Source organism: Labeo rohita, chromosome 20 (genome assembly GCF_022985175.1).
Source record: "Labeo rohita strain BAU-BD-2019 chromosome 20, IGBB_LRoh.1.0, whole genome shotgun sequence".
Taxonomy (NCBI): Eukaryota; Metazoa; Chordata; class Actinopteri; order Cypriniformes; family Cyprinidae; genus Labeo; species Labeo rohita.
In genome coordinates, this window is record NC_066888.1 from 8,049,272 (window position 1) to 8,068,442 (window position 19,171).

Genomic DNA, 19,171 nt, shown 5'->3' on the forward strand with positions numbered 1-19,171 from the left:
GCTACTTTGTTTTGCATCTTGTCACATACTTTTCTGTGTCATGTAATAATCATCATACTTCATTTCATCAGCAGAGCTCTTCTGTAGTTATGAAACTGACCATCATATCACATCATCGCCCTCTGCTGATGGTCACCTTTGTGGACTAACAAATTACATTTCATGTTACGCTTAAAGGGACGCGTCGCGTCGTACGCGTAAAAGAGGGACTTGATTGGTCGACTTGGTGCAGTGGCGTAGTCAAACGGTTTCGTTGTACGCGTCGCGAGTTACTAGGAGACTTTGAAGAGTGTAATATGATACACACGCGAAAATGAAATATAAACGTACACATATGAAACGCGCTAGACTGTTTTCTCTGTAAGCGTCCAGGTAAAATGTGTAAGTTTGTTCGAGGAACTGAGGCGAAGAGTAACAAAGGAACAAACTTGTGTGTGGAGATGGCGTTTCGTAAAGGCTCCCACAAGGCTTATTATTAACAGCAACAGCTCCGGTTTAATTCCGGGTTACACGGTTTGAACGTTGGTCAAAAGGCAACAAGATCAGCGTTACAATACAACCTGAGAAAAGACCTTGTATTTATCATGAGCGTGTTGCGCGGAGTTGTCATGAGGACCGGGCGGATTCTCATTCAGCCCTGTGCGGAGGTGATGGCAGCGCGCGGTGTGTTTGCAGGGCCGATCAAGCGACTTTTCCCCCGGGTTAATTTTACCCAGACCCGCTTGTGGTGCTCTGATGGGCCAGTTCCTGACCGGGCTGAAGTACGACTAAATAGGCTTGATGGCGAAGACAACGGTAGGTACAGCATCTCATACATACTGTACCTGACGCGTACAGAGCACCTGACTACACCTTACAGGTATATTTGGGCAGTTAACGTAACTTCCCAAACCTTTAAAAACGAAAGCAAACTGTTTTATTTTGGAGTTTAGATTTTGCATACTGCAAGCCAAGGTGCATAGATGATTCACACCTCCATGGAAATTGGTTATGGAATTGAAACTGTTATGGAAAAGGTCTAGAAATTATTAGAGGAAATTTATGCATGCATGCATGCATACATACATACATGCATACATATATTTGTGACCCTGGACCACAAAACCAGTCTTAAGTCGCTGGGGTATATTTGTAGCAATAGCCAAAAATACATTGTATGGGTCAAAATTATTGATTTTTATTTTATGCCAAAAATCATTAGGAAATTAAGTAAAGATCATGTTCCATGAAGATATTTTGTAAATTTCCTACTGTAAATATATCAAAACTTAATTTTTGATTAGTAATATGCATTGTTATGAACTTCATTTGGACAACTTAAAGGCAATTTTCTCAATATTTAGATTTTTTTGCACCCTCAGATTCCAGATATTCAAATAGTTGTATCTTGACCAAATATTTTCCTATCATTACAAACTATCATTACTGCTTTCAGATGATGTATTAATCTCAATTTTGAAAAATTGACCCTTATGACTGGTTTTGTGGTCCACGGTCACATTTGTAATTTAAATGTTACATTATATATTATACATATATACATTTAAAAATCTTGAGTTATAATTTAAATAAATATAACAGTAAATTATGCATATTACAATGATTACAATAACAAAGTATTTGTACATCATGTTGATTTTCCGTTAGTAATCTGCCTTTAATTTTGGGAAGTGAAGCATGTGACGAACATTATTTAGGGGAACAATGACCAAGGCGATATCATATTTCTTTTTTCATATTAGCCAGTATCATAAATCAGCATGGCAGTGTGATACACAGTGCACTGACACCGGTGTACTGCTTAATCACCTTTCATCCATTATTTCTTTCACTTGTAAACTATTTTATAATGTCCCATGAAGGGTAGTTTAGTTGACACAATAAAAGTTTGGTCTCAGATAAGATTAGAAAGTTTGCATTCAAGATTATATCATTTTGATAATGACAAAAAAATGACTTTTTTCTGAATGTAACAGGTTTTTACTTCAGGATTCAGATTTTCTATTGGATATTAAGTGGCGAACCATCCTGGAACCAAAATTATTGTGCTAAATTAATGAAAATTGTACATGATGTCAAGTTTTGAATTGTGTTAATATTATCAATGTAATATTAAAATGTGGTTAAGAATATAGCTGCAAGCAGGGTTTGCATTGGAAAGCACACTAAAACTTCATTGGCAAAATTCAGTAGGAATCCACGTGATTCAAGAAGGGAATTTCAATATTTCCCCAGGCAGATTTTGCAACAAGTTCAAAGTAGTCAAATGTTGAGCAACAGAAAGTTGCTTCTTGGTTGGAAAGTGACTTCGCTACAGAATTGAAATTAGACAGTGGTCTGTTCTGCCTGCAAAATTTCTCAGAATTTTCTTTGTGACATTACATGTACTTTTTAATTGCATGTAAGATTCCACATTAAGAGTTTAGCCGTAGTCATGCCGTAAGTGCTATTACTCATTATTTTAATGTGGCATCATGTTTTTCCGTGCTGTCTGTGACCGTATCAAAACAGACCTGACACCCATATTTGGGTCACAGGCCTCCAGTTGAGAACCGGAACTGTAGCCACAGCTTCAGTTTCTCTTTTTCTCTTGTCTGATTAGGTATAGTGGAAGTGCTGATGTGTCGTGAAAGGGCAAGGAACTCTCTGGGACGCCTGTTTGTGGGTCAGGTTAGTGTGCAGAAAACCCCCCGTCCTGCAGCATCAAATTGAACCGTGCAGAAAGCAGAAGAGCTAGTCCATAAACTTCCTGTATACATATGATGTGTCTAAATATGTCTTTTTGTTTCAGTTTAACCCAGTCATAACTGATTATAAAGCCCTTTAGTTTTCAGTAATCCTACTGGTGTGTTAAATTCTCACCATTGTTTCATTAAAGACAAAAGGGAACACAGTGCTTTTTGGTGGGGAAATGTTTTAGTGGTGTTTTAGTATGTGAGTTGAAAATCTGTAATGAATGACAAGTGACATTACTGTCACTACTGAAAATGTCCAGTCATGACCAAAACATGGGATGTTTTGTCAAAAATAAAGTATACTGAATTATCAACTAAGATGTTATGGTAGTTTTGGTTCAGTGTGTATATATAAACTAATACATCCTTAAGTTTGAAAGCAGTATGATCAACTTTTTGCCTTTGAAAAAATGGATTCAAAGTACAACAAATCTCATAAATCACACTTAAAATATTGTTCAAATTGTAATTGTTATTGATTTACCTCTGAAAATGTATTAATAAAATAGAAAAAATATATATTTCGAAGAGAGGGAAGATGTAAGCAAAATCTTAATAGTTCATATAAACATTTTTATTAAATTATTATTACTGTTTTTCAGTAGTGACACATTTGGGGAGAGGGCAAGTACTCCAAAACTGTCTGAAAACACAATATGAGAATTAACTTCACAAACAATAGAAATATTTACCTTGGATATTATGCAGTTTGCATACATACAAAATTTGTGGAAAAGACTAAATTGTTTTTTAAAGATGTTTCCAGCTCCAACCAATTCTGTAGAATGACCCATATAGTCTTTAACGGTTGAATATGCAACAAATTGCTGCATGGTTTTTAAATATGAACTTAAAGGAGAACTCCACTTCTGAAACAAAGATTCAGATATAATGTACTCACCCCCTTGTCATCTAAGATGTTCATGTCTGTCTTTCTTCAGTCGTAAAGAAATAATGTTTTTTGAGGAAAACATTTCAGCATTTCAGTCCATCATATAATGGACTGCTATGGTGCCCTGATTTTGAACTTCCAAAATGCAGTTTAAATGTGGCTTCAAACGATCCCAAATGCGGTTGTAAACGATCCCAGCCAAGGAAGAAGGGTCTTATCTAGTGAAATCGGTTATTTTCATAAAAATAATACAATTTATATACTTTTTTATATCAAACGCTCATCTTGTCTTACTCTGCCTGAACTCTGTTTTTTTCCGGTTCATGACAGTTAGGGTATGTCGAAAAACTCCCATCTCATGTTCTCCCTCAACTTCAAAATCATCCTATATTGCTGTTTTATCTTTTTTGTTAAGGGTGTTTGATCTTCTTTGCATGTTCACTTTGCAAAGACTGGGTCGGAACTTCTGCAGAAATGTAGGATGATTTTAAAATGATTTTTGAAGTTGAGGGAGAAAATACGATTGGAGTTTTTCGACATACCCTAACTGTCTTGAGCCAGAATACACAGAGTTCAGGCAGAGCAAGACAAGACAAGCGTTTGAGGTTAAAAAGTATTTAAATTGTATTTTTTAAATGAAAATAACCGATTTCACTAGATAAGACCCTTCTTCCTCGGCTGGGATTGTTTACAGCCGCATTTGGGATCGTTTGAAGCCGCATTTAAACTGCATTTTGGAAGTTCAAAATCGGGGCACCATATCAGAACCATTATATGGAGAAAAATGCTGAAATGTTTTCCTCAAAAAACATAATTTCTTTACAACTGAAGAAAGAAAGACATGAACATCTAAGATGACAAGGGAGTACATTATATGTGAATCTTTGTTTTGGTAGTGGACTTCTCGTTTAATTCACTTGAATAACAAATGTTCCCTTTCTGTCTATTTCTTCTTTCTGTTTCCACAAAGTAGAATAAAAACAGTTTTTTAACGTTTGCATATTAACAGTTTATCAAAGGAAACTCTGACAAAAGTGTGTCAGGCCTTAAATAAATAACAGTGTACCAAAACAAAAATAAATCGGGTGTATCTCTCCTGGAATTCTGCCTCAAATCAATATCTTCTGTTTTCATCGTTCTCCATCTATATATACATCAATATCTGTCTTTCTCTGTGTAGATGAGAGAGCTGGTGTCATCGTTGCATCATGACGCAGCGGTTCGTGTGGTGGTCTTCAGAAGTTTGATACCCGGAGTCTTTTGTGCAGGTTTGTACAGGAATCCGTCACACAATAACAGCATCATTGACTGAATGATGCCAATAACAACCAACTTTAAAGGGGACATATCATGAAAATATGACTTTTTCCTTGTTTAAGTGCTATAATCGGGTCCCTTGTGCATTTACCAACCCAGAAAACATAACTGATGAGCACAAAACACTATTTAGAGTCCCAGCCTCAAAAGAGACAAGAGAGCAGTGGATTTATGGATTTATTTACTGTATATTACGCTGCTGCCACACAGATCTAATATAAGCATGCATTTTCCTTCCCAGCTGTTTAACCTTCACAGACTTAACTGACTGTTTTTGTCACTCATGTGTGTTAACATACACTACCGTTCAAAAGTTTGGGGTCAGTACATTTTTATTGTTTCTTTTTTTTTTTTTTTTTTTTTAATACTTTTATTCACCAAGGATGTATTAAGTTAATAATTAAAAGTTTATTAAAAGTTAATAATAAATAATTTACATTGTTATAAAATATTAATATTTTGAATAAACACTACTTTTTAAACTTGTTATTCATGAAAGAATCCTGAAAAAAAAAAAATCACAGGTTCCAAAAAGTATTTGGCAGCACAACTGATGATATTATCCAACATTGATCATTCTAATAATAAATCCGCATATTAGAATGATTTCTGAAGGATCATGTGACACTTAAGACTGGAGTAACAGCTAATAAAAATTCAGCTTTTCATCACAGGAATAAATTCTATTTTAAAGTATGTTAAAATAAAAAACATTATTTTATATTGTAAAAACATTTTGCAATATTACTGTTTTTTTTCTATATTTTTAATCAAATAAATGCAGCCTTGATGAGCATAAGAGACTTCTTTAAAGACTATTACAAGTCTTACTGACCCCAAACTTTTGAACGGTAGTGTAAACCTGTGTGTATCTGACAGTTTAAGCACAATAAGAGATGAAAAATAACTTAGTTTAGTGCTCATATGCTGTGTAACAGCTGCTTTCTGTGTGCGTGCTTCGGATGTGTGCGCTCAGAAAACCGCATATCAGAAGTTTAAACTGATATGGTTTAAAATGCATTATTTCAGCACGACAGACATGATAATAAAAACCAAACAGATGTTTTTTTTAGCAGAGTATCTGAGCTGTGGGCTGTAAAGGCACAGCCCTATTGTGGAAAAGGGGGCGAGGAGCAGCAGCTCATTTGCATTTAAAGAGCACGAAAACAGCGTGTTTCTGCTTCCATTTAAAGTAGACATTTTCAAAATTATGCTGAGCTAAAACTTCACAGACACATTCTGGGGACATGTGACACTTATATTACATATTGTAAAAAAGTATAACATGAAAGAGCCGAAGCAGATATTTGCATATGCAATAATTAGTCTTTTTGTGTGCTGACAGGGGCAGATCTTAAGGAGAGAGCTCAGATGAGTAACCCTGAGGCAGAGCTGTTTGTTCAAGGCCTACGGTCACTAATGAATGACATCGGTGAGACACGAGGATGATGTTTCTCATGAATATTGCAAAATGATAATAATCCTGCACAGAATGTGATGATACAGAACTCTGAATTCTGATAGTGTTGCACTGAAAAGGTAATTGTTTCCCAGCTGCAAATACGATTATGGCTGGAGGTGAGAATGATTGGATATGCATAATAATAAACTCACAGTAGGTACATTTTCTCTCTGCCCTCAATTTTTGCATGGTTTTGCAAATAACATTTAGGAAAATGCTACTGTTTCATAAGCAGAAGGTAGAGAAAGAATATTCTCTATACAATTTTCTACTAGCATTTTATCAGAAATACAGAAATATCCATAAATACATAAGTGAAATACTTCTAATTTTAAACATTTATTTATTTATATATATATATATATATACACACACATATACACTGCCGGTCAAAAGTTTGGGATCAGTAAGATTTTTCAGTAAGAAGTTTCTAATCAAAAATATTATTACGATGTAAAAAATAACAATTATTTCTGTGATCAAAGCTGAATTTTTTAGCATTATTACTCAAGTCTTCTGTGTCACATGATCCTTCAGAAATCATTCTAATATACTCATTTATTATCAGTGCTGGAAACAGTTGTGTTGCTTAATTTTTTTTTTTTTTTTTTTTTGGAACCTGTGATACTTTTTCAGGATTCTTTGATGAATAAAAAGTTAAAAAGAAAAACATTTATTTAAAATGGAAATCTTTTCTAACAATATACACTACTGTTCAAAAGTTTAGGGTCAGTACATTTTGATTCTTTCTTTTTTTTGTGAAAGAAATCAATACTTTTATTCACCAAGGATGATAAATTTAATAAAAAGTGATAGCACAGATTTACATTGTTAGAAAATTTTTATGTTTTTGAATAAATGCTGTTCTTTTAACTTGTTATTCATCAAAGAATCCTGGAAAAAAAGAATCACAGGTTCCAAAAAATATTTGCCAGCACAAGTATTTTCTAACATTGATCATTCTAATAATAAATCAGCATATTAAAATTATTTCTGAAGGGTCATGTGACACTTTAGACTGGAGCTGATGAAAATTCAGCTTTGTGTCACAGGAATAAATGATATTTTAAATTTAAAAACTTTATTTTATATTGTAATAACATTTTGAATTATTATTGTTTTGTTTGTGTTTTTTAGTTTTTTTGATCAAACAAATGCAGTCTTGATGAGCGTGAGACTTAAAATATTACAAGTCTTACTGATCCCAAACTTTTGAGCGGTAGTGTGTGTGTGTGTGTATATATACAGTGGGTACGGAAAGTATTCAGACCCCCTTAAATTTTTCTCTCTTTGTTATATTGTAGCCATTTGCTAAAATCATTTAAGTTCATTTTTTTCCTCATTAATGTACACACAGCACCCCATATTGACAGAAAAACACAGAATTGTTGACATTTTTGCAGATTTATTAAAAAAGAAAAAGTGAAATATCACATGGTCCTAAGTATTCAGACCCTTTGGTGTGACACTCATATATTTAACTCAGGTGCTGTCCATTTCTTCTGATCATCCTTGAGATGGTTCTACACCTTCATTTGAGTCCAGCTGTGTTTGATTATACTGATTGGACTTGATTAGGAAAGCCACACACCTGTCTATATAAGACCTTACAGCTCACAGTGCATGTCAGAGCAAATGAGAATCATGAGGTCAAAGGAACTGCCTGAAGAGCTCAGAGACAGAATTGTGGCAAGGCACAGATCTGGCCAAGGTTACAAAAAAATTTCTGCTGCACTTAAGGTTCCTAAGAGCACAGTGGCCTCCATAATCCTTAAATGGAAGACGTTTGGGATGACCAGAACCCTTCCTAGAGATGGCCGTCCGGCCAAACTGAGCTATTGGGGGAGAAGAGCCTTGGTGAGAGAGGTAAAGAAGAACCCAAAGATCACTGTGGCTGAGCTCCAGAGATGCAGTCGGGAGATGGGAGAAAGTTGTAGAAAGTCAACCATCACTGCAGCCCTCCACCAGTCGGGGCTTTATGGCAGAGTGGCCCGACAGAAGCCTCTCCTCAGTACAAGACACATGAAAGCCCGCATGGAGTTTGCTAAAAAACACCTGAAGGACTCCAAGATGGTGAGAAATAAGATTCTCTGGTCTGACGAGACAAAGATAGAACTTTTTGGCCTTAATTCTAAGCGGTATGTGTGGAGAAAACCAGGCACTGCTCATCACCTGTCCAATACAGTCCCAACAGTGAAGCATGGTGGTGGCAGCATCATGCTGTGGGGGTGTTTTTCAGCTGCAGGGACAGGACGACTGGTTGCAGTCGAGGGAAAGATGAATGCGGCCAAGTACAGGGATATCCTGGACGAAAACCTTCTCCAGAGTGTTTAGGACCTCAGACTGGGCCGAAGGTTTACCTTCCAACGAGACAATGGCCCTAAGCACACAGCTAAAATAACGAAGGAGTGGCTTCACAACAACTCCGTGACTGTTCTTGAATGGCCCAGCCAGAGCCCTGACTTAAACCCAATTGAGCATCTCTGGAGAGACCTAAAAATGGCTGTCCACCAACGTTTACCATCCAACCTGACAGAACTGAAGAGGATCTGCAAGGAGGAATGGCAGAGGATCCCTAAATCCAGGTGTGAAAAACCTGTTGCATCTTTCCCAAAAAGACTCATGGCTGTATTGGATCAAAAGGGTGCTTCTACTAAATACTGAGCAAAGGGTCTGAATACTTAGGACCATGTGATATTTCAGTGTTTCTTTTTTAATAAATCTGCAAAAATGTCAACAATTCTGTTTTTCTGTCAATATGGGGTGCTGTGTGTACATTAATGAGGAAAAAAATTAACTTAAATGATTTTAGCAAATGGCTGCAATATAACAAAGAGTGAAAAATTTAAGGGTGTCTGAATACTTTCCGTACCCACTGTATTTATTTATTTATTTATTTTTTCTCATTACAGACTATTTTATCAGCAAAACAGTAATTTATTTAAATTAATATGATTTACTAAATTTCTTAGTATGTGGTATTTGAAGTATTTTCTTCAGTTTCATTTTAATAAATCTTCATTTTAATTACTAATTTTAATAACCAAAAACATATGTATTTGTGTACCGCAATTGCATGCAATCCAGTTACTGCAGGATTTTCTCCCATTACAAAAAAATGTAACATCCGTAAAAGTTGTGTCACTCAGGAAGTGACATAATTTGGGCCCTTTCTGCAACATGACAGGCAGACAACTAAATAATTGCTCAATTTTTACACAGGCTGTTTTGTTGGCAGCATTTGACAATCCTAAAAAAGAAATATTTTTTGAGCACCAAAATCAGCATATTTCAATGATTTCTGAAGGATCATATGACACTGAAGACTGAATGATGCTGAAAATTCAGCTTTGCATCACAGGAATGAATTACATTTTAAAACATATTCAAATAGAAAACAGTTATTGTATTAATAATTGAGATGCTGAACTAAAAACAATTCTTTGAAATAAATTTAAACTAAAATAAAAATACATATGTAAAAACACTTTAATTTTACTATTTTTCCATATTTCAAATTACCATTTGAATCCGTTTTTCAACTTGTCCCCTCTTTATAGAAGTGTGTCAGCACTGCACGTATTCAGCTGAGTGTTGAGAGGTCCAGCTGTTTGAAGCCTTTTTCCATTAATGTGATCTATGACCTGTCTGATTCGTGTGTGTGTGTCTATTGTGTGCCAGCTGCGCTGCCCATGCCAACCATCGCAGCAGTGGACGGCTTTGCTCTCGGGGGCGGTTTGGAATTGGCACTAGCGTGTGACCTTCGCACTGCAGGTGAGTGGTTATTTGACCTTCTGGGGCTAGATCACGACAGGTATCACGACCGCTGGTGTGGGTTTGCGTGATTTGTAGTCATTCTGTTTGGCACGTCATGGAGTGGGGTATCTCTGCGGTCACGGCATGCAGATGCTGGGTCCTTCAGCTGACCTTTTTCTGTGATTGTGTGTGTGTTTTCAGCACATTCAGCGCAGATGGGCCTGATTGAAACTACACGAGGATTACTCCCAGGGGCTGGTGAGAAAAATAAATAAGTAGATAGAGCGACTGAAATAATAAGACAAACAGACAGCTAGATGGCAGTCCAATTACAAAAAAAAAAAAAAAGACAATCAGGAAGTTAACAGACAGAACAGGACAGAAGTGCTTAACTGGAAGAGTGAGACAACAGTTTTTGAGAAGCCTGTACAATCTCTGTATTTGTATTTTTATATTTTATTCCAACATGAAATGTTAGGAAAATATACAGTACTTAAAGGGATAGTTCACCCAAAAATGAAAATTAGCCCATGGTTTACTCACCCTCAAGCCACCCTCAGACGAATACAGTTGGAGTTATATTAAACAATTCTTGGCTATTCTAAGCTTTATAATGAAAGTTAATGGCTGTTGAGATTTTCATTATGATTTAAAGTTTTAATATGAATGTTTTTCTTACACAAATGCATCAGTTCACTTCAAAATACCTTTATTAACCCCCTGGAGCCATGTGGAGCACTTTTATAATGGATGGATGGACTTCAAAATCTCAACACCCATTCACTGCCATTATAAAACTTGGAAGAGTCAGGACATTTTTTTAATATAACTCCAGCTGTATTCGTCTGAAAGAAGAAAGTCATATACACCTAGGACAGCTTTAGTGTGAGTAAACCATGTGGTAATTTTCATTTTTGGGTGAACTATACCTTTAATACATTAGTAAATAAAAGCATACCATTAGTCCAAATTTGTAGTATGCGTTAAATTAGAGTATTGGTGAAGTATCTGATTACTTTTTAAAACCACCAGAACTAAACCATTGTTTCCATATGTGTGTATTAGGAGGCAGTCAAAGGTTGCCCCGGACGGTTGGCTTTGCCATCGCAAAGGAGCTGATTTTTACAGGCCGGCGTGTCGGGGGTGAACGGGCTGCAGAGCTGGGGCTGGTAAACCGCTCCGTGCCACAGAACCAGACGGGAGACGCGGCCCACAAAGAGGCTCTTAGTATCGCACGAGAGATTCTGCCTCAGGTGAGTCTGCAGGACATTTCCATCCACATTTACTTCTTCTCTCAGTCTCAGACACTTTCTCGCCTCTGCTGCTGTCTCCCTGAATTATACTCGCTTCTGTTGTGAGCATGCTTCAACTATGGGTACACTCTGGTAGTGTCCTGTGAAGTGGGCCCTAAAGGGTATTTGGACATCTCAGATAGTCACAAGTGTATATGCTCAGTCCAGTATATTTAAAATGTAATTTATTTCTATGATAGCAGCCGTTACTCCAGTCTTCAGTGTCACATGATCCTTCAGAAATCATTCCAATATGCTGATTTGATGCTCAAGGCACATCTATTATTTTTGATCTATTATCAGTGTTGAGAACAGCCGTGCTGCTTAATATTGTGGGGTTTTTTTTAAGGATTTTAATAATAAAATGTTTTTTTGAGCAGCAAATCAGAATATAAGAATGATCTCTGAAGGATCATGTGACTGGAGTAATGATGCTAAAAATTCAGCTTTGAAACCACAGGATTAAATTACATTTTTAAATGTATTCAAATAGAAAGCAGTTATTTGAAATAGTGAAAATATTTCTAAATTTGACTGTTTCTGCTGTACTTTGCATCAAATAAATGCAGGCTTGCTGAGCAGAAGAGACTTATTTAAAACATAAAAAATCTTACTGTTCAAAAACATCAACAGATGGTGTATTGGAACCTTATTTATGTGTGTGTGTGTATATGCTTAATTTTGCTAGGTTTTTCGTGATTTATATTTAGATATATATTTATAGATCTATATATTTATATATAGATATGTATATTTTATACATTGTATACACTTCTAGTCAAAAGTTTTTGAACAGTAAGATTTTTAATGTTTTTTTAAAGAAGTCTCTTCTGCTCACCAAGCCTGCATTTATTTGATCCTAAGTACAGCAGAAACAGTCAAATTTTTAAATATTTTATTCTTTAAAATAACTGCTTTCTATTTGAATATATTTTAAAATCTAATTTATTCCTGAGATTTTAAAGCTGAATTTTTAGCTTTATTACTTCAGTCACAAAAATTCAGTTCACAAAAAACATTTTTTATTATTACTATTATTATTATGCTGAAAACAGCTGAGTAGAATTTTTTTTCAAGTTTCTTTGATGAATATAAAGTTCAGAAGAAAAAAACTGATCTGAAATAGAAATCTTTTGCAACATTATAAATGTCTTTATCATCACTTTAGATGAATTTACAGCATCCTTGCTAAATAAAGTATTAATTTCTATATATTTTTTCCTCCCTTGAAAAAATTAAACTGACTCCAGGCGTTTCAATGGTATAGCGTATAATGTTACAAAATGCTGATCTTTGGATCTTTATGTTCATCAAAGAATCCTGAAAAAACATACTCTAAAAACGTAAAATAAGAACAATAATAAAATGTTTCTTGAACAGCAAATCAGTATGTTAGATGGAGTAATGATGCTAAAAATTCAGCTTTGAAATCACAGGAATAAATTACATTTTAAAATATATTTGAATAGAAAGCAGTTATTTGAAATAGTAAAAATATTTCAAAATTGTACTGTTTTTGCTGTATTTCAAATAAATAAAAAACCTTACTGTTCAAAAACTTATAAATAAATAAAATATTTTGTGAAGTAAACATCCACAGATGGTGTATTTGAACCTTGTTTATATATGTGTGTGTGCGTGCTTAATTTTGCAAGGTTTTTCATGATTTAACAAGTAGCTCATTGATATGATTTTTATACATGTGTTTACGTGAACAATCATGTTTGTACATTTCTGTGGTCATGAAATTGTCCACATACCAGTTCAGCTGTAGCCACAAGCATTTCATTGTGTACGTCTGCGTTAGTCTTATTTGCGTCACGTCACACTGTACAGTCACAGTGAGTGTCTCCCATCATGACTCAAGACAACAGGCTGGCCACAAATATATACGGCCTCGAGACAGACCTGGCTCAAATGTGCTATTATAGTCTTCCCTCAGGCCCACCTAAATGTCCAGAGCACACAATTAACACCATAAACAACATAGCAACAGTACAAAAGACACGTGCACAATCCTCGTTATTCATTCCCTTTGGAGCAATTGTGAAAATATGTCAAATCATTGTCGTTAAATGACTTGGCATGTGGGTTTTTGGAACTGTAATCTTGTGTACTGAACTAAACTCTCACAGGTCAACATGGTACATAATGGTACAAAAGACACATGAGCGTGAGTGCATGACTTTGCTGTTTATTTCCTTTGTAGCGAACCTGAAAATATGTGTCACATCATTGTCATTAAATAACTTGGCGTGTGGAGTTGTGGAACTGGAATCGTACGTACTGAACTAAACTTTATCTCGTGACAATTAGAACATCCTTGTTTTTCTGGTTTTCACTTTGATTGACAAGTCATTAAATTCAGTGAAAACGAAGATGGCCTATTTCTCAGCGTGAGAGCGTCATTCAGACATGTCACGCCACAATAACTTTTGTCAGCACTTCTGTCCACCTGACTTAACTGCATCATAACTGTGACTGTGTGCCTTAGATACAGTGTAGATTTTACAGTTGCAGTGGAAGATAATAAACAGAAGCCGGTTTTATAGGCAGAAAGTAACACTTTCATTCAGCAGGGACACATCATGTCATTCTAAACCCATAAGACCTTTGTTCATCTTCAGAACATAAATTAAGTTATTTTTGATGAAATCCGAGAGCTTTCTGACCCTGCATAGACTGTAATGCAACACACCTTCAAGGCCCAGAAAGCTGGTAAGGACATCATTAAAATAGTCCATTAACAGATTTATTGTTGTTTTTCTCTCTCGCCAGGCACCGATTGCCGTGCGAATGGCTAAAGTAGCCATGAACCGAGGCGCTGAGGTGGACATCTCTTCAGGAATGGCTATTGAGGGAATGTGTTACGCCAGGGTGAGTGTTATACATAAACCATATGAATAAAATCTAGTATTTTATGTGCTTGGTTTGACTGTTAAATGTTTTGTGGTTTCTCAGCTCATTCCTACACGGGACAGACAGGAGGGCATGGCTGCATTCATAGAGAAGAGGCCTCCAAGGTACATTGGGGAGTGAATGTCACTGAAAACCTGCATAACATGTTTCGAATCCACATGGCGTACTAGAGTACAAACATTCTGAACATGCTCTATGTTACTACACCTACCCAGTAATGGGTTTGATTACCTTTGAAATCTGAGCTTTGTAATGCCTTAAAATAATTACCACAAATAACTGAAAAACGACTTTGTCATGTTCTTTATTTTTTATACATAGAATACAGAGTCAGAAATGAACTTTTCCATTAATATTTGCCCCCTAGAATTTTTATTCACCGTACTGTGTTGTTGTTAATGTAATGTCTAGTACTTACATTTACCCAATTACTTGAATCAATATTTTAAACTGCTGTCATTAACAATAGACTGTTTCAAATTTTATCTAAATTATATTGTATCTGTATTGCTCTTTTTATTGTAATAATGCTTATTAATATCGTTATTGAAAACTATATAAAAAGTTCTTGGGTTTTTTTGGGCACGTCACATTCTGGCTTCACAGACAAACATAGTCCTCGATGTTAGCCTACGCTAGCACGAGTTATGCAGATACTCACATTATAATCACTGAAGCTAAGAAATTAATCTTTTATTAGGGGTTCAAGTGTATAGCACTGCAACCCTTTTGTGATTGTTAGGATGGCCAAGGATCAGCAGTATCCAATGTAAAACTGATCAGCCAGACCAAACCGTAAGTCGCAGAGACTTGAAATTTGGAGGGAGGTAGAAGACTCGCCCCCACACTGTAAAAAATAAAAAAACACAATTTGTTGAGTCAGCTTAAAGTAATTTGTTACCCTGCTGCCTTAAAATTTTAAGGCAAAAGTCAACTTGAAATGTTAAGTTGTACTAAGTAACAACTTAGATATTTGTGTTTGTTAAACTTAACAGATGGGTAAGTAACCCAGCTACCTTAAAATTTTAAGTTAATTCAACTCAAATATCTAAGTTGTTGCTTAGTATAATTTAACATTTCAAGTTGAATAAACTTTTTTTGAGTTGACTGAACTAAAAAATTTTAAGGCAGTCAAAAGTACGCAGTCGCTCAACTCCTTAGCCAGTTGTCATATGCTCAAGTGTCTGATTTGGTTCACACCGGACAAAACACATGCATCGGATTCGTCCTTCAGCTTGGCGGAATTTTTGGATATTTTGAAAAATATACTTTTGCAAACTAGTCCTAGGTTTTTCACCCAATCGGAACCAAACCAGTGCAAGAAGATTCTCCGGAGAGTGAATATCAATTTAAATGAATATCAGTTATCAAAAAAAAAAGTATAACTTTTGACTCATCGTCTCAAAGGGACGACAAAACGTTCAAAACTGGCAAGACTTTTACTAAAACAGCTATAACATTTGAAAGAAATGAGATATCTTTGCCAAACTTCGAACACTTGCGTAAGAGCTCAATCTGAGGTCACAGGAAAAAAATCACGGAGCTTGGACTCTTGGTGGCACTATAAAAAGGTAAAAAACCTAAAAATGACCATAACTACGCAACTACGTTTGTCCCATTGACATGAAAATTGGTATGCACAGTCTGAGTTCAATGTGCCACAAGTGCCTATAAGGAAATTTGTGCATCTCAAAAAACATGGCCACAATTCCGATCGGCCTCCGTCAACTTTGTCTAATAGGTGATTAGCAAGGTTAACGAAGGCCGATTGGAACAAAACTCTGTGGGCCTGTTTGACTCAAAGTCCTTAAGGTATGTGAGAAATTTGAAAGAAATCGGGCACTGGGAGGCAATATTGCATTTGTCAGTGGTGTAAACAATTGTATATTGCATGTTTTTTTTTTCACATTCACAATATCCGTATCATACAATAGATCTACTCATTCCAAACAATTTTGCCTCTAGAACCACTGCTGTCAATCAAACCATTTGTTAAATGATTGAGAAGATGTAAAAAACCTACTTTTGCAAATTAGTAGGTTCTTTCCTCAGTCTTGGGGAAAAAAACACTGCTGATCAATTCTCTGGACTCTCTAGGTGAATAAATATCAAAAAAAAAAAAAAAAATGTTGACATTTACCCTTTCGGAAGCTATAACAGGGTTGTTTAGAAAAAGGGCCTGTCCAAACTTAAAAGCATATAAAACCTAATCAAAAACTCAAAACTTTACAAAACCTGGTGAGCACATGCCACAGGTGATTCTAAACAATCATGCAAAGTTGAATGGAAATCGGACCACAGCTTGTGCTATAACAGTCATAAATGGTCAAACAAAAAAGTTGTTTTCATATGTGCATAAATGCCTTAAAGCACTTGAACCCAAGTAATTGCTGCTTGCAGCTGTATTTTACATAGTTACAACTGTAACATCTGCATTGTTGATGTGGGAATTTGTGAGCATGTACATCAGCTCTGGTGTTTTCAGCACTGACTAATCTAAGAGCCTCTGATTGGCCAATGCATTCCTAAGTTCAACTGAAACGCGTTTGATTAGTTGTAAGGCTGAATGCTTATAAAGCATAAAAGCTGTCAGATGCAGTGTGAGTGAATCTATATATGTAATTCCGCTAATTGACGCTTTTCATTTTCACATTTCATTTTAATCGCGAGAACCGTAATTCGTTGTTTAAATGTGCAGGAGCATTTTTTTCCCTCCTTCGTCTTGAATTTATGGGGCATATTTGTTCATTTTCGTTGCATTTTGTCACATTACCTAGTTAATTCTCGACCCTGATAGAATGTTTCTGGATCTTAAGTCTTCTCTCAGTTACAGGGTTTGTACAAGGTGCTTAAAGTGCTTGAAGTTGACTTTTTGAGATTTAAGGCCTGGAAAACCCTTGAAAATAGCAATATTCTTGAAGAGGTACTTGACATGTGCTTGAATTATTGAAAGACAGTGCATCTAAGAAATAAGTGTTTAATTTTGTCAGTAAGCACATATCTTTTCACACAAAATTAAAAAAACATCATACCTTTTTAACGTATTTCAGTTAATGTCATAAAACTGTCGAGCTAAGCCAGTAGTAGTACTGACAGTGTCGTGTAAACATGCTGAAGACACAAAAAGAGGAACAGATGAGCCAAAATTGAATCATTTACACTGGAACGACTCAAATTTATTTAAATTCGTAACCCGTTCATTCATTTCAAGCGATTCACTAGCAACTTCAGTATTCATTTTAAAATTTCGCTTGTAATGATTTTAAAAAGCACGTAGTGATGGGTGAAACAGAGCTTTTTGAAATTCCAAATCAGTTAAACCACTGCGTCACAAAATGATCCACTCTTTTAAAGCGCTCCAATCAAATCATGTATCGCAAATCATTTGATTCAGATCAGGACTTCAAATTGCATATCACGAATCATTTGATTTAGGTTGAAACAGGTTCGTGAATCATTTTGTGAAGTGAATTATTCAAATCAAATGATTAACGATATGCAATTTGAAGTCCCGTTTTAAATCAGATATTTTGCGTTACGCAAAGTTACGATCTAAATCAAATGATTCACAATCAGCGCTCTGATGGTTCTTCAGAGTATGGATTGCGAATCATTTGATTCAGATCAGGACTTTAGAGCGATTTTACAAATCTCTTTTTTTTTTCAAGATTAAACAGTAGAAAATATCGAACCATTAAGGCAAGACACTGCGGGTGAAAATGATAAAAAAAATTAACTAATAGTTATCACCTTACTTGTACAGTTGACCAACTTACAGTTGATTGATTACATTGATAATTGCAAACATATTTTGTATTCCAAGTTTTCTAAAATGTTAGGTTTAAATATGCCAGTAAGGCATTATTTAATGAAATATGCACTAATTTGCATACATTTCCAGTACAAAAATCTAAACACTGGATGAAGTCAGTTTCAAAATTCTTGTTTAATTTTTTTGACATGTTAGAGTCAAAAGTTTTTACGGAGGGAATTTTGGGCATCTCATTTTGTCACTCCATAATTCAGAAAAAAACTTATTTACAACATTGCACTTTTTTTGTTGTTGTTGTTTTTTGGGGAATAAAATTTTGTATAAAATCAAGCAAATTATATATGAACAAATCCCTCTGTAAAAACCTTCAGGATATGTGTTGTGATCTAAGAAAACCCAACACATGGTGAAATTTTGGTGGTGAAACCATTTTTAGGTTTTAATACCATATGAACGCTGGGTCCAAGCCTTTTCCAAAACTTTGTCCATAGACGTTTTTACTTTGTCCTTGAATGTAACCAAAGTGGCTGATTGCGACGATTTTCAGTAATGGAATTTTGAGAAAAACATCTTTAAAGTGAGACAGCTTTCACTTTACGGGTTTAACGAGAGCTGTCTGTCAAGTTAGGAGCGCTATACTGCATCATTACACAAACAGACTAACATCGATAAACGTTGTTTATCATGTGCATACTCTCCGAACCTTTGATCACACATTTTATGTTTAGATAGCACGAATAATGCAGCCTACCTTGTAGTAAAAGCGAGCGCAGCGCAACTGTTCGCGCACTGTGCATAAAACAGACTGTCATCGGACTCCTCCTCTTTAGTAACTTCATCATCCGAGCCTTCATCTATGGATGTGAAATAGTACGTTCTAACATCGTTTAGGGCACTGACATCACCAAGATTGAGCAGACTGAGACAAGTGAGATTGGTTAAGTGAGCAGCTGCAGTACGGCGTTGTTGCCTCCGCCATCTCAAGATATTAAAAAAATAAATAAATAAAAAACTTTGCGTGCCATA

At 35.6% G+C, this 19,171-nt stretch overlaps 1 protein-coding gene across 1 annotated transcript; it reads left to right on the forward strand.

Annotated features, from left to right (window-relative positions):
* Positions 1-218: 218 nt before the first annotated feature.
* echdc2 (enoyl CoA hydratase domain containing 2) lies at positions 219-14,932 on the forward strand. The gene is made up of 9 exons (XM_051138908.1): positions 219-795; positions 2,603-2,670; positions 4,808-4,895; positions 6,290-6,376; positions 10,088-10,180; positions 10,364-10,420; positions 11,228-11,415; positions 14,233-14,331; positions 14,416-14,932. The coding sequence occupies exons 1-9, from the start codon at positions 585-587 to the stop codon at positions 14,491-14,493; spliced, it is 969 nt and encodes a 322-aa protein (XP_050994865.1). The 5' UTR covers positions 219-584; the 3' UTR covers positions 14,494-14,932.
* Positions 14,933-19,171: the final 4,239 nt, after the last annotated feature.